At 36.6% G+C, this 20,394-nt stretch overlaps 1 protein-coding gene across 4 annotated transcripts; it reads right to left on the minus strand.

Annotated features, from left to right (window-relative positions):
• Positions 1 to 582: 582 nt before the first annotated feature.
• Positions 583 to 20,312, minus strand: ankef1a (ankyrin repeat and EF-hand domain containing 1a). 4 transcript variants are annotated; one of them, XM_059512505.1, is made up of 11 exons: positions 19,855 to 20,312; positions 18,948 to 19,314; positions 18,376 to 18,575; positions 18,045 to 18,194; positions 17,781 to 17,904; positions 16,322 to 17,150; positions 15,699 to 15,925; positions 15,262 to 15,431; positions 14,272 to 14,412; positions 12,581 to 12,736; positions 583 to 1,549 (listed from the first exon to the last, which is right to left on the minus strand). In XM_059512505.1, exons 2-10 carry the CDS (start codon positions 19,300 to 19,302, stop codon positions 12,584 to 12,586), a joined length of 2,349 nt encoding a protein of 782 aa, XP_059368488.1. In that variant the 5' UTR covers positions 19,303 to 19,314; positions 19,855 to 20,312; the 3' UTR covers positions 583 to 1,549; positions 12,581 to 12,583. The 4 variants fall into 4 exon arrangements, with proteins under 4 accessions (XP_059368488.1, XP_059368486.1, XP_059368487.1 ...); XM_059512503.1 differs by lacking the exon at positions 583 to 1,549 and adding an exon at positions 9,867 to 11,096 and having other exon boundaries at positions 18,948 to 19,306; XM_059512504.1 differs by lacking the exon at positions 583 to 1,549 and adding an exon at positions 9,867 to 10,223.
• Between the last annotated feature and the right edge of the window lie 82 nt (positions 20,313 to 20,394).

The raw sequence follows: 20,394 nt of genomic DNA on the forward strand, positions 1-20,394 counted from the left end.
ATGCCTGCTGCGGAGTGTTATGGGGACTGGAAAGGGTTAAACTGATCATGTCTGTGTGCATTAGGCTGGAATGTGATATTCCTTCTAGATAATTAACAAGACGTCTAATACTTTTGAAAGTGTACCGTGCTTTCACTCTCTACATGCATGTGCACGTATAGTAGTGATAACTGTGTGAGCGCACATGTGATTTTTGTTTGGTTTTCTGTAAACATCTTTAAAAGGAGAAATTTACAGTATCTCAACTTTATTATTTTTTTATTATTTTAAAATTTTAATTTAAATTTTTTATATATCTTGACCTTATATTTTAAACATAAACATTCCTAATTATTTTTTTAAAATGAAACTTTTTTTTTTAAAACATCGTAACAAGTTTAATAAGTTGTCATTTGAATTAATATTAGTGGAAGAAGAACTAAAAGTTATATAAATTTCTTCAAATTTCAGTTTTGTCATTGAAATTGCAATTCCACTTCTTGTTTCAAGTTCAGATTTGTCTTGAAATAAAACTTAGTTATATACATTTATTTGAATTTAAATTCTTTGTCATTTTAATTGGAATTCTGTCTAGTGTTTTCTACCTCAATTCAACTAATTTTAATTTGAAAAAAATATGTAAAAAGTTCTAAATGGTGCACAACCCTGCTTCTCATGTAAATTAATCTTTTTCCAAAGATGTTTCCATTTTTACTGGAAAATGGCAAAAATACTAATTAAGACAATGATTTTTGCAGTGATGCATCATTTGCTCTTTTGCATCATGGGAAGAACCGTGGAACAGATGAGTTGTTCTTACTGCATGACTACATCTGATGTGTCCAGTGAGCAGACGTAATGGCCGCACTTTCAAAATAAGGACATCAGGCCTTATAAAAAAACAAAACAAAAAAAAAAAACAAGTGTTAGAATGTGCAGATTTGCATCTTGCTACAGCATGAACGTTTTCAGCTGATTGCATTTAGTTTTAACGTCTGTGTGTTTATGTTTGGAATGGGGAAGATTGCAGCATGTCGCAAAAGCTATCAGTCTTTCAGGGCTCATACACAGGGCAATAAATGCTGTGTCTCTCTCTTTGTCTTTTCTTCTCCCCCTCTGCTGTGAGTAGTGCAGCGTTCTGGTTGGTGAGTCAAACATGACTGCTTGTGATCATTATCATTTTGGGATTAGTTGGAGACATCAGTAGAAAGCAAGTTATTGAGTGTGTGTGATGGATTTAAGCGAAGACTGTAACAATGCTTAAGCTTCATAGATCTAACACCAGATTAGTCCTCGATGCCTTCACCTGCACGTTGCCATGGAAACATGGGGGTTCTCTCTCTTCATGCGTCACCTGCAGCTTCGTTTTTTTCACTGGGATGCTCACGTTCAAATAGAAAACGTATGAAGAGGTGAAAATGGATGTCCTCAAGCCACATTGTGTCATAATGTACACGCATTTGATGAATGATACTCTGATTCATTCGCTTTGATATGTTTCTGTAGGGCAGTGTTTCCCAACCAAGGGTACTTAAGCAGGTTCCTGGTGGTACTTTTTTCTTAGTTAAACCTGTAAAATAGAAAGTTAAGAAAAAATATTAAGTATTTAATTGAAATGAATGTCATTATTTGTGTAGTGAATATCTTAACACATTTCAGTTCCTTTTTAATGAAACCTAATATAAAATCCAATAAAGAATTCATGACTTTTTTTTTTCAGAAGAGTAGTGCACTATTATGATATATGGTATGAACAACAATATGGACTAATCAGTGTCTGTGAATATTACAATGCAAAAATACTTTATTTAAATATGAAAACCATGTGTCTCTTTTTTGTGTTCAACTTTTAATAATTAGTTGTAAATGTTTCATTATTTCAGTTAATTGCACATACTTTCTGAAAAACTAAAGTTGAATTTAAAGCTTTCTTATGCTCCATAGACAGCAACACAACTGCAATGTTACCAGGTCCAGAAACATAGTGAGGATATTGTTAAAATAGTCCATGTGACATCACAATGCTTTAACCCTAATTTTATAAAGCTACAAGAATTTTTATGTGCAAAGAAAACAAAAATAAAGATGAATGAAGTTCTTTCATGTGGAATAACACGAGGGTGAGTAATTAATGACAGAATTTTGAATTTGGGGGGAACTATCCCTTTAACATTTACATTTACATTTAGTCATTTAGCAGACGCTTTTATCCAAAGTGAATTACAAATGAGGACAATGGAAGCAATCAAAAACAACAAAAGAGCAATGAAATATAAGTGCTATAACAAGTCTCAGTTAGCTTAAATGCAGTACACATAGCAAGAAAATAGATAGAATAAAAAAGATTAGAAAAGTAGTCAGACTTTTTTTTAAGAATTAAATTAGAATAGTGAATGCTAAAGTTAACATTTAAAATGGATAAAATAATTGGGAGGAAAATGGGAGGGAAACAAAGCATTCCATATAAGGCCTTAGAAGAGGTTTTGTTCCTAGTTCATTATGGCTCTGTAGTGATTGTATTTGTGCCATATAAATTTCACTCTATTTTCTGTAAGAATATTTCGACCGGTTTGTTAAAACATAGTGAAATATTGATTATGGTTCAAATATGCACCCACTTTACAGTTTTACCACCAAATTTCAGTCTCAAGAACTTAAAGTGTGTATCACAGGACACACAGTACACAGATTCACTGTTTATTTAAATCTTATATAACAAAAAAATTATGCAGTAAGCTCTGAGTTCACTCTGAGAGTCAATTCAGAGTAACAGTTCTGAATGATTCAGTGACCATTAACTCAAACCATTAACAAGTTATTTCAAGATCGTTCTGCTTCAGTAAAAAGAGCTGCTTCATAAGAGTCACAATGGCTTGTACTATTTATTGAATAACATTCAACACACTGAATATTGTGATTGTATATTGCATTTCCTGTCATGTGACATTGAACAGATGCAATGGCGCCTCGATTTTCAATTATTGGCAAGAATGCTTGTTTTACATATTTGTGTGCTTGAGTATTATATATTGAACGATGAGGAAACTCTGCAGAGCACCAACCTGGACCCAGACAGTCATGTCTGATGCCTGCCATATACATACAGTATCTCTTGCAGAGCTGATGCAGCATTTTTATGTTTCCAGGGTGTTACTGGCAGATCTTACCCTTAAGGGCTGCTATGAGGGAAGTAGTACCTCTGTGCCTTCTGCAGCTTAATGAACTGCAGCTTCCAACTATGCAAGACTGTGTGCGTGTGTGTTTAGAACAGCAGGCGCCTCCACTGCAGTGAAAATGAAGCTGCCTTGTGCTGAAACCATGACCCACTCCAGCTCAACCAGATCGATGGAGTGCAGAGCAGATCTCTGCCAGCTTCACCCTGCTGGTTCCGCAGTGCTCAGCTCCATGCTCTCAGCTCGACGCTCTCAGCCTCTGAACCCTGTCACTGATATATGGGCACTTACTTCAACACTGCATGCCGCTCAACCCTAGTGCATTAGACCAGACTACAGCACAGTCATACATTAGTGATATTATAAAAAATAGCTTTTTCACATACTGCTGGGAAAGGCAACAAAACAATATAATTTATTTTCTCTCAGGATCTAGTTGTGAGATTAAACATTAAAGTCTGCCATCCTCAACAGCGCTCTTGCATATGCCTGATTCAAATGCTAAATGACCATTGTGGTGATTACATTACTCACTGCGTTACTGAATCTTCAGTGGAATTAGTTTTGAGACTATTTCTTGTCAATTTTAAAACTAATGAAAGAATCCTGGAAACGTTTTTTGTGTCTGTATTTGTTGTTTTATCAAGTTTCCCTGGGTGGGTATGAAAATAAACTAAGGGCAGCAAGTAAAAAGTGTCCAGTGGGCAAAACACCATGCTACAAAGAATAGATGCCAAATGCAAAGTCTAATTGCAGAAAAATGCTCAACAGCAAGGTACTTGAATTTCTGCCATCATATTATATCGACTGAAATTGTACACTGACTCCTTGGGAGAAGAACTTGAGTAAGGCAATCAAACCAAAACAATCCCTTACTCTACTTAAAGCTGCTGGTAGGAAAATCTCTCTGTGAAAACGAGAACTGTTTTTGGTACTTGAAAGATTATTACTTTTAGAGACACCACTGTGCCTAATATTTGATCTATATATATATATATATATATGTCTGTCATGACACCTCTCGGAGTGATTTGAATGGTAGTGTACATGACAATATTAATGTATTTGGTCTTGGCGGAAAAGATCTGCTAAGCAGCTGCTGCGGCAGAGCAAGTACAGAGACTACCACAACATGCTGCTGTAAGGAATATTGCTGCTGCACATATAACGTATATGAATAACCCCCATAAAATCTATACAGGTGGAGCTGGGGAAGGTGGAGGGTGCTACTGCTTCAGCAAACACTGCTAAGTACTTAAATGTTGAGCATGAAGCTTATAGGCTACTGATACAGGAGAGAACCAATCAGCTGTACCTTGTAATGATGCCATTATGTCATATTGAGTTAGATCTATTGGACTGTGCCATCTAGAGTTTCATGACAGAACTTTGTGTGTGTATGTATATATATATATATATATATAAAATGCTGTTAATAACTAAAATATTTATATTAAAAAAAGTACATTTAAATGGTATTTATATTTCACAATATTACTGTTTTTACTATATTTTTTATCAAATAAATGCAGCCTGTGTGTCCAGTTTTTACAACCCGAATTCCGGAAAAGTTGGGACGTTTTTTTAATTTTAATAAAATGAAAACTAAAGGAATTTCAAATCACATAAGCCAATATTTTATTCACAATAGAACATAGATAACGTAGCAAATGTTTAAACTGAGAAATTTTACACTTTTATCCACTTAATTAGCTCATTTAAAATTTAATGCCTGCTACAGGTCTCAAAAAAGTTGGCACGGGGGCAACAAATGGCTAAAAAAGCAAGCAGTTTTGAAAAGATTCAGCTGGGAGAACATCTAGTGATTAATTAAGTTAATTGATATCAGGTCTGTAACATGATTAGCTATAAAAGCTTTGTCTTAGAGAAGCAGAGTCTCTCAGAAGTAAAGATGGGCAGAGGCTCTCCAATCTGTGAAAGACTGCGTAAAAAAATTGTGGAAAACCTTAAAAACAATGTTCCTCAACGTCAAATTGCAAAGGCTTTGCAAATCTCATCATCTACAGTGCATAACATCATCAAAAGATTCAGAGAAACTGGAGAAATCTCTGTGCGTAAGGGACAAGGCCGGAGACCTTTATTGGATGCCCATGGTCTTCAGGCTCTCAGACGACACTGCATCACTCATCGGCATGATTGTGTCAATGACATTACTAAATGGGCCCAGGAATACTTTCAGAAACCACTGTCGGTAAACACAATCCGCCGTGCCATCAGCAGATGCCAACTAAAGCTCTATCATGCAAAAAGGAAGCCATATGTGAACATGGTCAGAAGCGCCGTCGTGTCCTGTGGGCCAAGGCTCATTTAAAATGGACTATTTCAAAGTGGAATAGTGTTTTATGGTCAGACGAGTCCAAATTTGACATTCTTGTTGGAAATCACGAACGCCGTGTCCTCCGGGCTAAAGAGGAGGGAGACCTTCCAGCATGTTATCAGCGTTCAGTTCAAAAGCCAGCATCTCTGATGGTATGGGGGTGCATAAGTGCATACGGTATGGGCAGCTTGCATGTTTTGGAAGGCTCTGTGAATGCTGAAAGGTATATCAAGGTTTTAGAGCAACATATGCTTCCCTCCAAACAACGTCTATTTCAGGGAAGGCCTTGTTTATTTCAGCAGGACAATGCAAAACCACATACTGCAGCTATAACAACAGCATGGCTTCGTCGTAGAAGAGTCCGGGTGCTAACCTGGCCTGCCTGCAGTCCAGATCTTTCACCTATAGAGAACATTTGGCGCATCATTAAACGAAAAATACGTCAAAGACGACCACGAACTCTTCAGCAGCTGGAAATCTATATAAGGCAAGAATGGGACCAAATTCCAACAGCATAACTCCAGCAACTCATAGCCTCAATGCCCAGATGTCTTCAAACTGTTTTGAAAAGAAAAGGAGATGCTACACCATGGTAAACATGCCCCGTCCCAACTATTTCGAGACCTGTAGCAGAAATCAAAATTGAAATGAGTTCATTTTATGCATAAAATTGTAAACTTTCTCAGTTTAAACATTTGCTATGTTATCTATGTTCTATTGTGAATAAAATATTGGCTCATGTGATTTGAAAGTCTTTTAGTTTTCATTTTATTCAAATTTAAAAAACGTCCCAACTTTTCCGGAATTCGGGTTGTACAGCTTTAATTAATGTTAATGTTTTTTCCATATTAGCAGTATTTTAAGTGCTGCTTCACAGGTTGTAAACATCTCCACGTTCCTTCACCTTACAAGAATGACCCTAATAAACCAGTAATCACCTGTGTTATTGCGAATGACAGACTGTTCCCTTCACCAGTTATGTGTAAGAAAGTTGCAGTATAAAAGCATCCGGGGACTTATTACGATAAAACAGTCAGAGCGTATTCAGCAGACCTAATAAAACTTTAATTCACAGTCCCTGTGATATTGTAACAGCACTAATAACTATGTTTATATCACTTTTCTGTGCCTAGTTAAGTGCATGCAGATTCTCAGTCCCTGAACTGAGAATTAGTGGTCTGCCTGAGAATTTTAACTCTGAGTCAGGACAGACCCAGTCGGCTATGTTCAGAACAGTGGCCTCTGGCAGTGGGGCAGAGCTGTGACAGGCACTGAATAAAACACAAACAAAGTGTAGGCCAAGCCTGGCCAGAGCTCTCTGTCTCCCCTTGATCCCAGGAGGAAGAAGATTGCTGAGTAAGCTCGGTGTGGGGGTGTGTATGAGTAGAAACACTGCAGTGCTGCAAGGAAGACTTTCAACCCAGGAAACAAGGTGGACGGGGCAGGCATATCATTTCAGGTGAAGCAAAACAAAGTCTTAGCACAGCACTATATATATATATATATATATATATATATATATATATATATACGATACATGGGTTTTCAGTTCGTGCGCAATACAAACTTAACGATTCGATTCGTTGGACTAATCCTATTACATTTGGAAAATCAAACAGCTTAAAGTGTGTGAAATATGATGTTCTCAGAGTGACTGCGCTCAACAAGGCAGGCCAAATGACGTAACAAGCAATGTGCTGTCTGCCCTACGATAACCTCCCCTTTCTGGGTGCGTCACAAGATGATCTTTTATCGACAATAGCCAGAGATATTGTCAAAAACATCAATTGTTGGCAATATTAAGATATTTGGCATTTCCAATTAATTTATGCCTGTTAAATACTTATTTTTATCAGGCCTATTATTATTATTATTATTATGAAGTTACTTTTATTAGGCCTATTAAATTAAAATTACAATTAATTTCCCCCACAATAATTACCAAATAACTGATGTGCTGCCAGGATAACAAAAGATTAGGCTATATATTTTCTCATCAATTAAGAAGGGTTTTTTTTAGGTATTTTAATACAGGACTATTATACAATGATTTACATGCCTACAATTAAAATATTAACACTGCAGTCATCAATAAAAATTAATGAAATAAAAAGCTTTTATTTCTAGCACCAACTTTCAAAAACAACCTGTCTAACATAAAATATGTTTCTTATCATTTTTTTTTACTATACAATATTAGAAATATTATGAGAATAAATTAAAAGTTAGCTATATACCATTATCAGCATATGTTGAAGAAGATTCATCTCGTCGTCTCCGAGAATATGCGGCGTCAAATGCTGAAAGCTCTGACATTACTCGGTCATTTCGTTTTTAATTTTACTTTCTGTGTAGTAAATTGACTTATATTAAGACGTTTACAGGCATAACTCTTGCTTAAAGTTTGCACGTTGCTTGTGTGAGATATCCATTGGCTCACCTTCATGGTTTAAAACAGAACCATTGTGACGTAAGCAATTACCCCTGTACCGAACCGAACCATGAACTACTGTGCCATATCGAACCAAACAGTGAATTTTGTGTGTGTGCATATATTTAAAAAAGAAAATGTATTCCTGAAAACTTAATTCCAATATGCTGATTTGGTGTTTAATTATTATTTTTGTTTAGTTATTAATAATGGTTATTATTATCAATGCTGAAAACAGTTTTTGCTGCTTAATATTTTTATATTTTTTCCCAGGATTCTTTCATGAAATAAAAAAGTTCAAAAGCATTCATTTAATCTTTTGTAATATTATAAATGTCTTGATCAATATAATGTGACCTTTATTAATAACTATTAACTTTTTTAAAACTAGTACAAAATGTTTATTGAGCTCCAAATCAGCATATTAGAACGATTTGTGAAGATTTATGGAAATGGCTGCTGAAAATTATTTAAAAAAAGAAAAAAATATATTTTAAATGTTAAAAATGTATATATATATATATATATATATATAGTGCCCTCCATAAGTATTGGAACAGTAGAGACAAAATTGTTCTGTTTGTTGTGGAGTCGAGAAATCTGTAAATATGATAAAATGATGAAAATGAGAGAAAACTACAGAATGTCTCATTTTGTTATTGGCCGATTCAACACAGATATTTTACCAGCTAAGAAGATCAGCACTTGTAGAGTTTCATCCCTCTGTTTGATGTGAGCATAAGTATTGGAACAGTTGCCTCACAGGTCTTTCTAAGTGATCAGCTGTGTTATGTTGCGTTCAGATATTAAAAGCAGGGAATGTGTTGTATCAGTTATATCCATTGCTTCTGTATTCAAGTCTTGCATTTGATGATGACACACACAAACCAGGATGAAGACAAGGGAGCTGACTTTAAGAGAAAAGCAAGCAATTTGGCTGCTAAAAGAAAAGAGCAAATCAATTAGAGCTATTGAAAAAAAGTACATGTAGTAATCAAGAGTTTGGAAACCATCGGCGCCATCAGCAACCAACAATGACTTGATCAGCTGAGAAAAACAACAGCAGTTGATGACAAACAAATCATAAAAGAAAGCTGGGGTGATGCTCTGTCAATCTACAGTCCGCAGGAGAATTTGACACAGAATTACAGAAGCTACACAGCAAGATGCAAACATCTGATCAGCACCAACAATAGAAAGGCAAGATTAGAGTTTGCAAAAGCCAGTAGAGTTTTGGAACAGAGATTTATGGACAGATGAGACAAAAATGAACCTTTATTTAAGTGAATGGAAAGCAAAAGTGTGGAGAAAAAAGGGAACTGCAAATGATCCTAATCATACAGGTGCATCTGTAAAGATTGGTGGAGGTGGTGTCATTGCATGGGCATGCATGGCTGTCTTTGGAACAGGCCCTCTCAATTTTAATGATAGCAGGATGAATTTGGAAGGGCAGTCTAATGGCAGAAACTCCCCAAAACATGCAACAGTTGGAACTGGCTGCATTAAATGCTGGAAAAAAGCATTTCAAAGCATAAGACCAAGAGTCTGGTGATGTCCATGAGTCACAGACTCACTGCTCTGATTGCACGCAAGGGATCTGCAACAAAATAATAGCTTTTAATCTATAACATCTGCCATAAATTAAACTGTCCCAGTACTTATGCTCACTGAAAGTGCTGTCCTTTTTATTTGGTAAAACGTATGTATTGAAACAGCTAATAATAAAATGTGACATTCTGTAGTTTTGTCTTATATTCATCTTTTAATCATATTTGCAAATGTCTTGACTACACAGCGAACAAAGCAATTTGGTCACTGCTGTCCCAATACTTATTGAAGGAAATGTATCTAACTTTTTTTCTATTTTGACCAACAGTGTATATTAATTGTAGTCATTACAAAGCCTATTAAATTCAACAATGTACACTAGTATTATGATGAAAAATAACATCAATGGAGTTTAATCGACATTCATGCATAAATGCAGACACTTCTGCACAGGAAAACACAATTAGCATGTGCGTGCTCATCACTCTTGAAAGATCTTGTTTACACTGAAGCTGAGAGCATTGATTTTATAAAAAATTCACTCCTCCATTTCCATCCCTGTCTCACCCCACACTGCTCTGTGTCGTTACCCACATCTACAGGGATGAATGTCATCGACGTATTCACACTCACGCTATTGCTTTCATTCGCCCTGTCCTTCTTGCTCTCTGACGTACTAACTCTCCAAGGCGCCCCCCATCTATCTCTCTCTACCACTCTCATGTTTGCTCTTTTGTTGTCTCTTTCTCAGCCTCTGTAACAAACAGTCAAACATTTGGATTAAGATAAACATGCATTTACAAAAATCCATATATATCTCACAGTTGCTAGTAACAGTCTCTGATAAGCGACATAAATTCTCTATAATCTGATTGGATACCAAATGGGTATGTATAAACCCCGTAGTTTCAGTAGCCTTGATTTATAGCTGTTGGTTTTGACCATTTATTTTGTTATGTAACCATCCCCAACAGACCTTGAAGGCAAAGCAATCTAATGATCTAATTCAGTGGTAAAAGCTGGTATCAGCAGACATGGGCGCATTTAATCAGATACATGTTGTACAAATACAAAACACCTTATCTCTGTTTTTCAGACGCCACTGTTGACATTTTAAACAGAGCTTACTGACTCGGTTACAGTAAACGCGTCGTTACGTTGGTTTAATGTGGATATTTATTTCTTTACCACCATGAGAATCCTTTTCACTCACTGGTAGTACATTTCTATTGATTTTTTAACTAACAGAATACATCAGGGAATAAATAAGAGAGATTGTTTATGGAAAAAGACTTACAATGGCAGCTACAATTCATAACACGTACCTGTAAATTTTGAATGAAATTTATGATATTTTAAGCGAGTTAAAAATTCGACTCTACACAATCACAGTTGTTTGGGCTGCCATTTTGCAGTACTGTGCTGAGATGTAACACAAGAGTCCCTGAGGATCTTAGAACAGCCATCCGAAACAGACACTGTTCGTATGTAAACACTGTTGCGCCATCTGATGGCCAAACAGAGAACCGTGCAATAAAAAGGTGCAAAAAGTGGTGCATTTCCTTGTAGCAGAAAGAATCTAGAATCTGCTCCGGGGCCATCAATAACTGGTGCACGTCACTTCAGTCTGTGAAGCATAGAAAATAAAAACAGATTTAACTGCAAGTCTTTCTACTAGTCAGTTTCAATCACACATATCTACTATAACTATTCCAGACATTGTTAATCAGCAGTTAATGTATCTGATTCTTGTTAAAGAAAAAAAGAAAAAATTTGGATAGAATCGCTGGGTTTTCTGAGATAAACAACATGAGGGGTTTTGCACAGCATTGCCTGTGGTGAAAGGCCTGTACTCAGCATGCCTGACAGATACTGAGACATGGAGGAGACAAACTGCATGCCAGCACGTAGGCAGCAGCTCTCATCTCTGCCTCGTATAATCAGTCTTACTTAACGTACCTCCCTCTCTGAGTTGAAAGAGAAACAACCGTGAGACATGCGGTACTAATCCCAGAGTAACTCCAGCATAAAACACACTGTATGTTAGATTGTTACCTAAACTAAAGTGCTGATACCCATGGAAATTTTTGAAGCTATGATTCTTAGGCATTTTGGAAGGTTGCCAGAGTGTTGCTATCAGGTTGCCAAGATGTTCTGAGTGATTGCTAGCTGACCTCAAATCTGTATTAGAATTTGGGGCAGGATTCACAAAACATTAAATAAATACAATCTTTGCAACTATTATTTTCTTCTTATTTTTTAACTTAAGAATACATTAAGAATATTTTGCATCCCCATAAACCTTTCGTTTGAACAATATTCTTATCTTGATTGTTCTAAAGGCAAATTTGAGAAGAATTAGAGTTACTGAAAAGAATATATTTAAAATGTAAATAACCTCTTTAAGTAACATTCAACTTAAACTTAAATGTCTTAAATCCCCAAAGGTGTTTATTGGGTTGTTTAAATTAAGCATAACATTAGATACTTGTAATGCATATTACTTTTACAAAGGATGTGCACAAGTACTCTGAAGTGACAAAAATAATGGATAATGTAAACACTGATTAGGTATTATCATGTGTGTATTAACTTTGTGCAACATTTTAAAACAGTAACAACTGCAAAGTTGACTTAAATAGGGACCTAGTTTTAAATTTTATGATTACAACATTATTGTCATTAGCATTCAGCGCAAAATAACTATTGTATATAAAATGCCATGTGCTCATCTGAGAAGATCTTAAGAAGATATTTAAGAACTTCTTACCAATTTTTCAAGAATTTCACTTACATCCTTACAAACTTTTTACAATTGGTCTAAATACATTTCTTGACTTAAGAAAATTGTTGAGAATCTGACCCCTGATGTCTAGATGGCTCAGTTCCCTGTTTTTATGGAATTTCCTGTCCATTTTATTATCTGCCAGGTGGAAATTGTTTGTGTGATCTCTTAATAAAAAGTAACAGGACATGCCAAAGTTTATTTCTTCTGTTCTGTGGTGTCTGTGCAAATCAGTAATCCAAAAATGTGCAATAATAATAACAGTGTTTGCCATAGCAAGCAATGATTTTTCTACGTTTTGATTTCAAACAAGACATGGTCTTTACCTTTCAGTCAGTGAGCTCAAACTCCGCTGACTTTTTCTGAATGTTTTTATTGAATGGCATCTTGAAGTCATCAAAGTCCACATCAAAACTGAAACGCTGCCTTCTCCTTGCTTTCCTATCCATCAGCTCAGTGGTGGTCAGCTGATTTTGCCACGTCTACAACAAATATCAAGAACAACGGATATCATATCAATTTGCTCATCTGCATAGATAGACAGAAAGACAGAGAGACAGACAGACGGACAGACAGACAGATAGACAGATAGAAAAGTTGTGACACTGTACAAATTGTGAGTAAGAAATGAATGGAATAATTTACAAATCTCATAAACATATATTTTATTCACAATAGAATATACAGTAGATAACATATCAAATGTTGAAAGTGAGACATTTTAAAATGTCATGCCAAATATTGGCTCATTTTGGATTTCATGAGAGCTACACATTGCAAAAAAAGTTGGGACAGGTAGCAATAAGAGGCCGGAAAAGTTAAATGTACATATAAGGAACAGCTGAAGGACCAATTTGCAACTTATTGGGTCAATTGGCAAAATGATTGGGTATAAAAAGAGCCTCTCAGAGTGGTGGTGTTTCTCAGAAGTCAAGATGGGCAGAGGATCACCAATTCCCCCAATGCTGTGGCGAAAAATAGTGGAGCAATATCAGAAAGGAGTTTCTCTGAGAAAAATTGCAAAGAGTTTGAAGTTATCACCATCTACAGTGCATAATATCATCCAAAGATTCAGAGAATCTGGAACAACATCTGTGCGTAAGGGTCAAGGCCGGAAACCATACTGGATGCCCGTGATCATCGGGCCCTTAGACGGCACTGCATCACATACAGGAATGCTACTGTAATGGAAATCACAACATGGGCTACTAAAATATGTACTAAAATGGCCAGCCTGCAGTCCAGATCATTCACCCATAGAAAACATTTGGTGCATCATCAAGAGGAAGATGAGACAAAGAAGACCCAAGACAGTTGATCAACTAGAAGCCTGTATTAGACAAGAATGGGACAACATTCCTATTCCTAAACTTGAGCAACTTGTCTCCTCAGTCCCCAGATGTTTGCAGACTGTTATAAAAAGAAGAAGGGGATGCCACACAGTGGTAATCATGGCCTTGTCCCAACTTTTTTGAAATGTGTTGATGCCATGAAATTTAAAATCAACTTATTTTCCCCTTAAAATTATACATTTTCTCAGTTTAAACATTTGATATGTCATCTATGTTGTATTCTGAATAAAATATTAAAATTTGAAATTTCCACATCATTGCATTCTGTTTTTAATCACAATTTGTACAGTGTCCCAACTCTTTTGGAATCGGGTTTGTAGATAGATAGATAGATAGATAGATAGATAGATAGATAGATAGATAGATAGATAGATAGATAGATAGATAGATAGATAGATAGATAGATAGATAGATAGATAGATAGATAGGTTCTGCATAAAATGCATCTGAAAATGTGTAATGTGTAATTTGTTTGTAATGTGTTGTTTGTGTACAGCCCTTAAACGAAGACATAACTACTGTATGTTGATTCATTGAATGATCAGTAAAATAAGAGCATGAAATTTATGTGCACACTGTTTTGTCCTTAAAAACATTTTTATTATTAGTTCATGAGGCCAATTTCTCTGTGTGTATACAGTACTTATGAATGGTGTCCAGCTTACCGTTCTTGGCACAAAACTGATGTCCAATTTGTTGAGCTTGCCGGTAGTGATCTGAGTGCTGTGCACGATAACACTGTCTTTCTTCATTGCTTTCTTGACTGCTGAGTTCGAGGAGGCTGTAGGAGTGGGAACGGTGCCCTGCTGAGAAGATAAAGCACCAACACCGTAATCAAGATACAGTGGACGTGATGACACATTGACAATGGTGTGACTTTCAACAAATGTTCAGCGGGGTTTCCCTGTCCACACTAATGAGTCATAAAGTCGCCAAGGCCTTGTTGGGGGGTAATGTGACACGTCTGGATTAATTTACTTACTCTTTGCTTGGGTTTTCATTTGCTGTGTCATCCCATTTTCCATACCAGATGGTTTTGATCACAGCTCACAGTATGCTGTTCCAATTTTATATTTGAAATGACACAGCAATTTTAAAATGAGAATTACTGTGAATAGTACTTGACAAATATATAGTGAAAAATATTAATAATTTATATTTTTTTCATAGCACCATTCTAAAACCCAAGGTCACATTACAGATGTGGGGAACAATGAAAAAACACCAATGTAAAAAACATGTTTCTACATAAGGATGAATTTTGATATTGCATCAATAATCCCACTCTGAGATACTTCTGTTGGCAGGATAAATTTATCATGGATAAAAATGAATGAATAGCACATTTACATAATAGCATCATTGATGCTGTTTATCCATGCCATTGGTGTCAGTATAAGGTCCAGGACTACTGTAGTATTGAATCAAACCAAAAAAACTTGTATCTTAAAATCTTATGAAAGGGGAAATAACATCTATGGTCTCATGTTATGTTTTAAGTTTTAATTCAATACTTAATATATAGCTGAGTAAAATAGCTTCTCGATGAAGAAAAAATGAAGCACAGTGCTTGATTTTGTCAGGAATTGATTGGCTCGTGGATATGCCGAATTAATATGTTAAGTCACATACAGTACACTTTTCACATACACTACCTTTTCTTTTGTAGAGCCAGGGGTTGAGGCTGGTGTTAGTTTGCGGAGGACTCTGACAGGCTGGGGCTTCTTATTCTCCTTAGGTCTGGGTAGCGTATTAATCTTAGCCTGGATCAAATCCACCACCCTGAAGTCTGCATAAGCGTGGGCAACATCCAAGCAGTTTTGCTCTGCAATTAAAAGATTAAAAGTTCCTGACAGCAGAGGCAAAGTTGATCAATCTCAGAGGTTTAATGCACTGTAAATCATGGTGTTCATAAAGAGTCCTCCAGCAAAGCTGATGTGGCATTGTGGGAATTATGAAAAAACTGTGTCTGCACTAAGATGGTTGTGAAATAGAAAAAGGTGTTCACGGGTTGCACACTTAAATAGATGTGTGATCTATCAAGATGTTGAAGTTGTATTATAATAGTTATTTTCTAGAAAGGGAACTGTACCTGTCTTATTTGCTGCATTGACCTTGGCTCCAGCTTTGATGAGGTACTCTACACAGGACGGTCTACAGCTCTCAATGGCTCTCATTAGGGGAGTGGCTCCATTGAGGGTGGGCGGGTCCACAGAAGCTCCCGCCTCCAGCAGCAACTGTATGATGTCCAGCTGTCCTGCATGACAGGCGTGGTGGAGAGGTGTCCAGCTGAACTGATCACATGCATTCACATCAGCCCTGCGGTGAGATTATCATTTGGATATCATTTTTTATGAGTATACATATGCCAATGTAAATGTACTTTAATTTATTAATTTAGAAGGATAGTCATAATTTAATCCCTCTCATGTCATTTCAAACCTGTATGACCTTCTGTCCTCTGTAGAACATGAAAGAAGATCATTTAAAGAATTTTGGTAACCAAACGGTTTCGATTGCCATTGACTTTTTTTTTTTTTTTAAGTCAATGGGAACCACAACTGTTTGGTTACCAACATTCTTCAAAATATCTTTAATGTTCTGCAGAAGAAGAAAAAATCATACGGATTTGGAATGACAATAGGGTGAGTAAATCACCATATGGGTGAACTTGCTATCCTTTTAAGTCAATTATTTTAAGTACATTAAACTTACCCATTATCAAGAAGGAACTTTGCCACTTCGTAGTTCCCACTTGCGCATGCAGCCATAAGTGGTGTCTTGTAGAAGCGATCTTTCACATCTACAGGAATCTTTTGGCTGAGTGCCAACCTGAGAGACTCAATATCTCCGGTTTTAACACAGTAGTTCATATTTATGTATATCTTTTCGGGCTCATCGATGTACCATGCAGTATCATCTTCGATAGGGTGCCCTGGTCGATGGTCCCGGTCATATCTGTGGGTATCTGTAGCATGCTGGTAGCTTTCAATCATAAAATGTGGTGGCCCACCATCATCACGCCGATGAATGAAATCAGGCGGGACAGTGCAGATGGGCATAGGTGCATTGAACTTAGTCTTTTTGGTCTTTCCTGCCTTGGTTGCCTTCTTCTTCTTAGGCCCATAAGAAGCCATAACATATGTCTTTGGAAGATATTTGAGACCTTTTAGAAAATCACTTATATTTATAAAGCCTTCTCTTCTCTTATCGAGAGCAAGCAGAAGAGCATGAATTTGTTTATCATCTAGATGAGTGTGAAGGTCCTGAAGAACAGACACAAATGTCATTCTGGACACCATTTCTATTCCCATGTAGCCATCTGATGCTGACTCAAAAGCACTTCTCAGTGCATTCTCATTTTCATGAGACCAGTCGTGAAGCGTCAGAGCCCATGGTTCATTTGTGCCACCTGCTCCTTTTGAGAACTTTCCATGCAGTCGTTCAGCCTTCTTAAGCTCTTTGACGGTGGCTTTGTGACCACAGTCCTTAGCGATCTGACGGGGAAGCAGACCTTCTTGATTCTTCAGTTTGGGATTGCATCCTAAAGTAGGAATTTGAATCTTTAAGGCATCAAATATAATATTTCAAATCAAGTTCAGCTTGTTCCATATCAAAAAGCATGACTGCTTTTATGGTAGGGCTGCAGGATTTGGGAAAAATCTAATTGTGATTTTTCTAATAAATATTGCCCTCTTAATTTTTGGGAGAGTTCCACATTTTTAATTATTATAATTATTACTAAATATTTTTTAAACAAAATAAGAAATATTATAATAATATAAAATCAATTAATTTAAGAAAAATAATATAATAGCAACGTAAAATTACTTAATTTCTTCATTTTCAGAAGAAAACCCAAGTGGGACCTTAAAGGTTCTCTTTTGTTGACAATAGCCAGGTTTATTTGAATAAATATGGTGCATGTAATAAAAGGAAAATAATCTTTCCTAATAAAATGACTAACTAAAGTAAATGTACAAAAATAAAAATAAAAATATATACAAAATACAGAGAATTATACCTTATTGTGTTGTTTTCAGGTATGGTCAGTTGTTTTACTATTGATATAATTTTTTCATTGAGAATTTACAGCAATCTGCTCAGAAAAATAGTAAGCAGCCATTCTCCCCCGGTTTAAGGATTTTGTTTGGCTTAAAATAAATTGATTTACCTCTTTGAGTTAGAAACCTGCAGCAATCTGTGTAGCCACCAGAGGCAGCGAAGTGCAGGGGTGTATCCCCCTCTGATGTTACCACTCCAAAGTCTGCTGCATATCCAGACAACACCGTAATGAGCTGGAAAAAAATCAGTAATGAGAGATTATTAGAGAAATAAGTAGGCGTATAGCCAAATGCTAGGAAAGTGTCATTCAATAACCACAAATCTGATCACTCTTTTATATAATTGTTAAACAACAACAGAAGTGATGCTTTACTTCAAAGAAGCCTCTTTCAGCTGCAAAGTGAGCTGCATGGAATTGCTTCTTATCCAAGGCATTGACATTTCCTCCTTTCTTGAGAATGGCTCTCACAAGATCTATTGCTCCTGCTCTGGTGGCCTCCATTAGAGCTGTCCGACCTGTATCCTGGGATATCATACACACAGAATCAATGATGCAAACACCGACCCATCAGCAATTTTGAGCTTGTGTGTGTGTGTACGAATATATACACATACACTTCAAATATACAAGATCTGAAGTACTCTGCAAGTAACCATTCAATTAATTTTGGAGTCCATTTCTCAATTATACAATGTTTGCAAACCTGATTTGTAGCATTGGGGTCTGCTCCTCTTTCTAGGATACTGAGACACATTCCTTCACAGTCCTGAGCTTGTTCGCAGGCCAGCAGGAACACTGGGATCCCAGTGTCTGATACATTGTTGACATCTGCATTGCCGTTAAGGGCCACCTGGAGGCAGCGCATGTGCCTTTTGGTAGGGTGGATGCAGTAGAAAAGCAAGCCTGGGAGGAAATCCAAAGTACGGATTACTCAGATCGGTTTACACACTAGTTTGACTGGATGTACCCTGATCTGTAATTAGATCTGCATACAGTAAATCTCCAAAATGGCAGGATACTGCCAGCCATTGATGATCCCTGTTGACTATGTGGTTGCTGTCAAATTGTCTTATGAAGAATAACTGTTGATAAGGTATCAAATACAGGAAGCCTTATTAATATCTGTATTAAATATACTGTATTAATATACAGTATATTGATATTGGCCCCGGCACTGGCAGATAATTATAACAGTTGCATGTATGTTTATATAGACAGCAATGGATAAAAAGTGGCTGTTAAACTATATAATAAATTAAAATAATAAAAAATTACCTTTCCCCTCTTTGTCTACAAGTTTCATGTCTGCGTTGTTTTTGGCCAGTAGAGACACGATCCCATCATATCCGAGCTCTGCGGCCAGCATCAGGGGTGTCCTCCCCCTCCTGTCCTGAATGTCTGGACGGGCACCTTGAGCTATGAGGAACTCCAGCATGTCGGGTTTGTTGCCCACTGATGCCAAGTGCAGGACACCGTTCCCCTCATGTGGCTCAGTGAGATTTATGAGGTCCCGAACACCCATGCTGATTAATTTCTCTATGTACAGCTTATCTCCATCCTGGACGCACTGCAGTAACCGATAGATCTGCAAAACTTCAAGCCTCCCCTTGGCCAGGGTGCATGACATCATGAACCTGAAAATCTAAAAAAAATTATTATGGTAGCATTTGTAGACCCCCACACCCTATTTTTCTTTGAATGCATTTCACTTGAGATTTTAATCAATGTTAAGGTGTAATAGTAGGGCACAACATGGCTGAAATTGGGTTCCTTTAGAAAGGAAAATTTTAAATAAATAAACACATTATATGAAACAGTAAATTGTGAATAATTTAGTTCCATTGTGTGAGTATGTAATAATGTAATACATAAAAAGTAACTGTAATCAGATTTTGAGCATTTTAATACATGTGAAGACTTACCCAAGCGTCTGATTCCCTTTAACTTTAATATTTAAATGATTTTTCATTACAAACACATTTATTTTTATGCAAATAATGTTCCTCCAAGAATATTCGATAAAAACAACTTTGTGTGATAATTTGGGGACGCGATTTAACTAAGGGGCAATTTTTGCACCTTCATTTGGAGATTTTTAAGTTGGTAACAATTTGGCTTTTTATCTAGTAAACACGTTTTATAAGACTACATTCGATGTCAAAAAACAATCAGATTTCCTTACCTGTTTCTGCGTTCTGAAATCCAGTTATGTTCAGTAAATGTTACATTGTTTCCAAGCGTTCGTCTCTCTGTTCTCGTTGTGTGTCTCTATGGCAACAGCACGCCGTAAACTCTCAAAAAGCTTCTTCAAGAAGTAAATTCCGCCTCATTGTCCCCGCCTCTTTTTTATTAGAAGCGGCCTAAGATAGAATTACGCAGTTTTACGTGATCACTTGACCTGGGTTGAGTAGCTGACGAGAAACGGCGTATCAGTTTTCATGGCAATGTCTTCAAGCGTGTGAGTAACTTTTTGTATGAGTGACAATAAGTGACATCTATCACAAAGAGAGGCTTCCTCGCGCCATGCTCACATTGGATATGGTTCTATCACCATTAAGTCGAAGTCATGCATAATTTAATGTTATCACTTTAGCTCGCGTTCAATCATTCTCAGGAATGGGGGCCGGTTCAATAAGAAAATGTGGCGATGATTTCAGATCATCCACTAGAGGGCGCGAATTCACTATAAGTACAATGGCCTCGCGTTTGTTTTTAGCCAATG

The sequence above is a fragment of the Carassius carassius genome, chromosome 27 (genome assembly GCF_963082965.1).
Source record: "Carassius carassius chromosome 27, fCarCar2.1, whole genome shotgun sequence".
In the NCBI taxonomy this organism is placed as follows: domain Eukaryota; kingdom Metazoa; phylum Chordata; class Actinopteri; order Cypriniformes; family Cyprinidae; genus Carassius; species Carassius carassius.

Bases quoted from the DNA above. Each gene is read 5' to 3' on its own strand.
- ankef1a (XM_059512505.1), bottom strand. From the start codon at position 19,302: ATGATGTCATGCACCCTGGCCAAGGGGAGGCTTGAAGTTTTGCAGATC. The intron at 17,905-18,044 runs GTAAAGCATCAC...ATTTTTTTCCAG, and splicing joins CTGAAAGAGGCTTCTTTGAA to CTCATTACGGTGTTGTCTGG. The intron at 15,432-15,698 runs GTACAGTTCCCT...TTTTAATTGCAG, and splicing joins CAATGCAGCAAATAAGACAG to AGCAAAACTGCTTGGATGTT.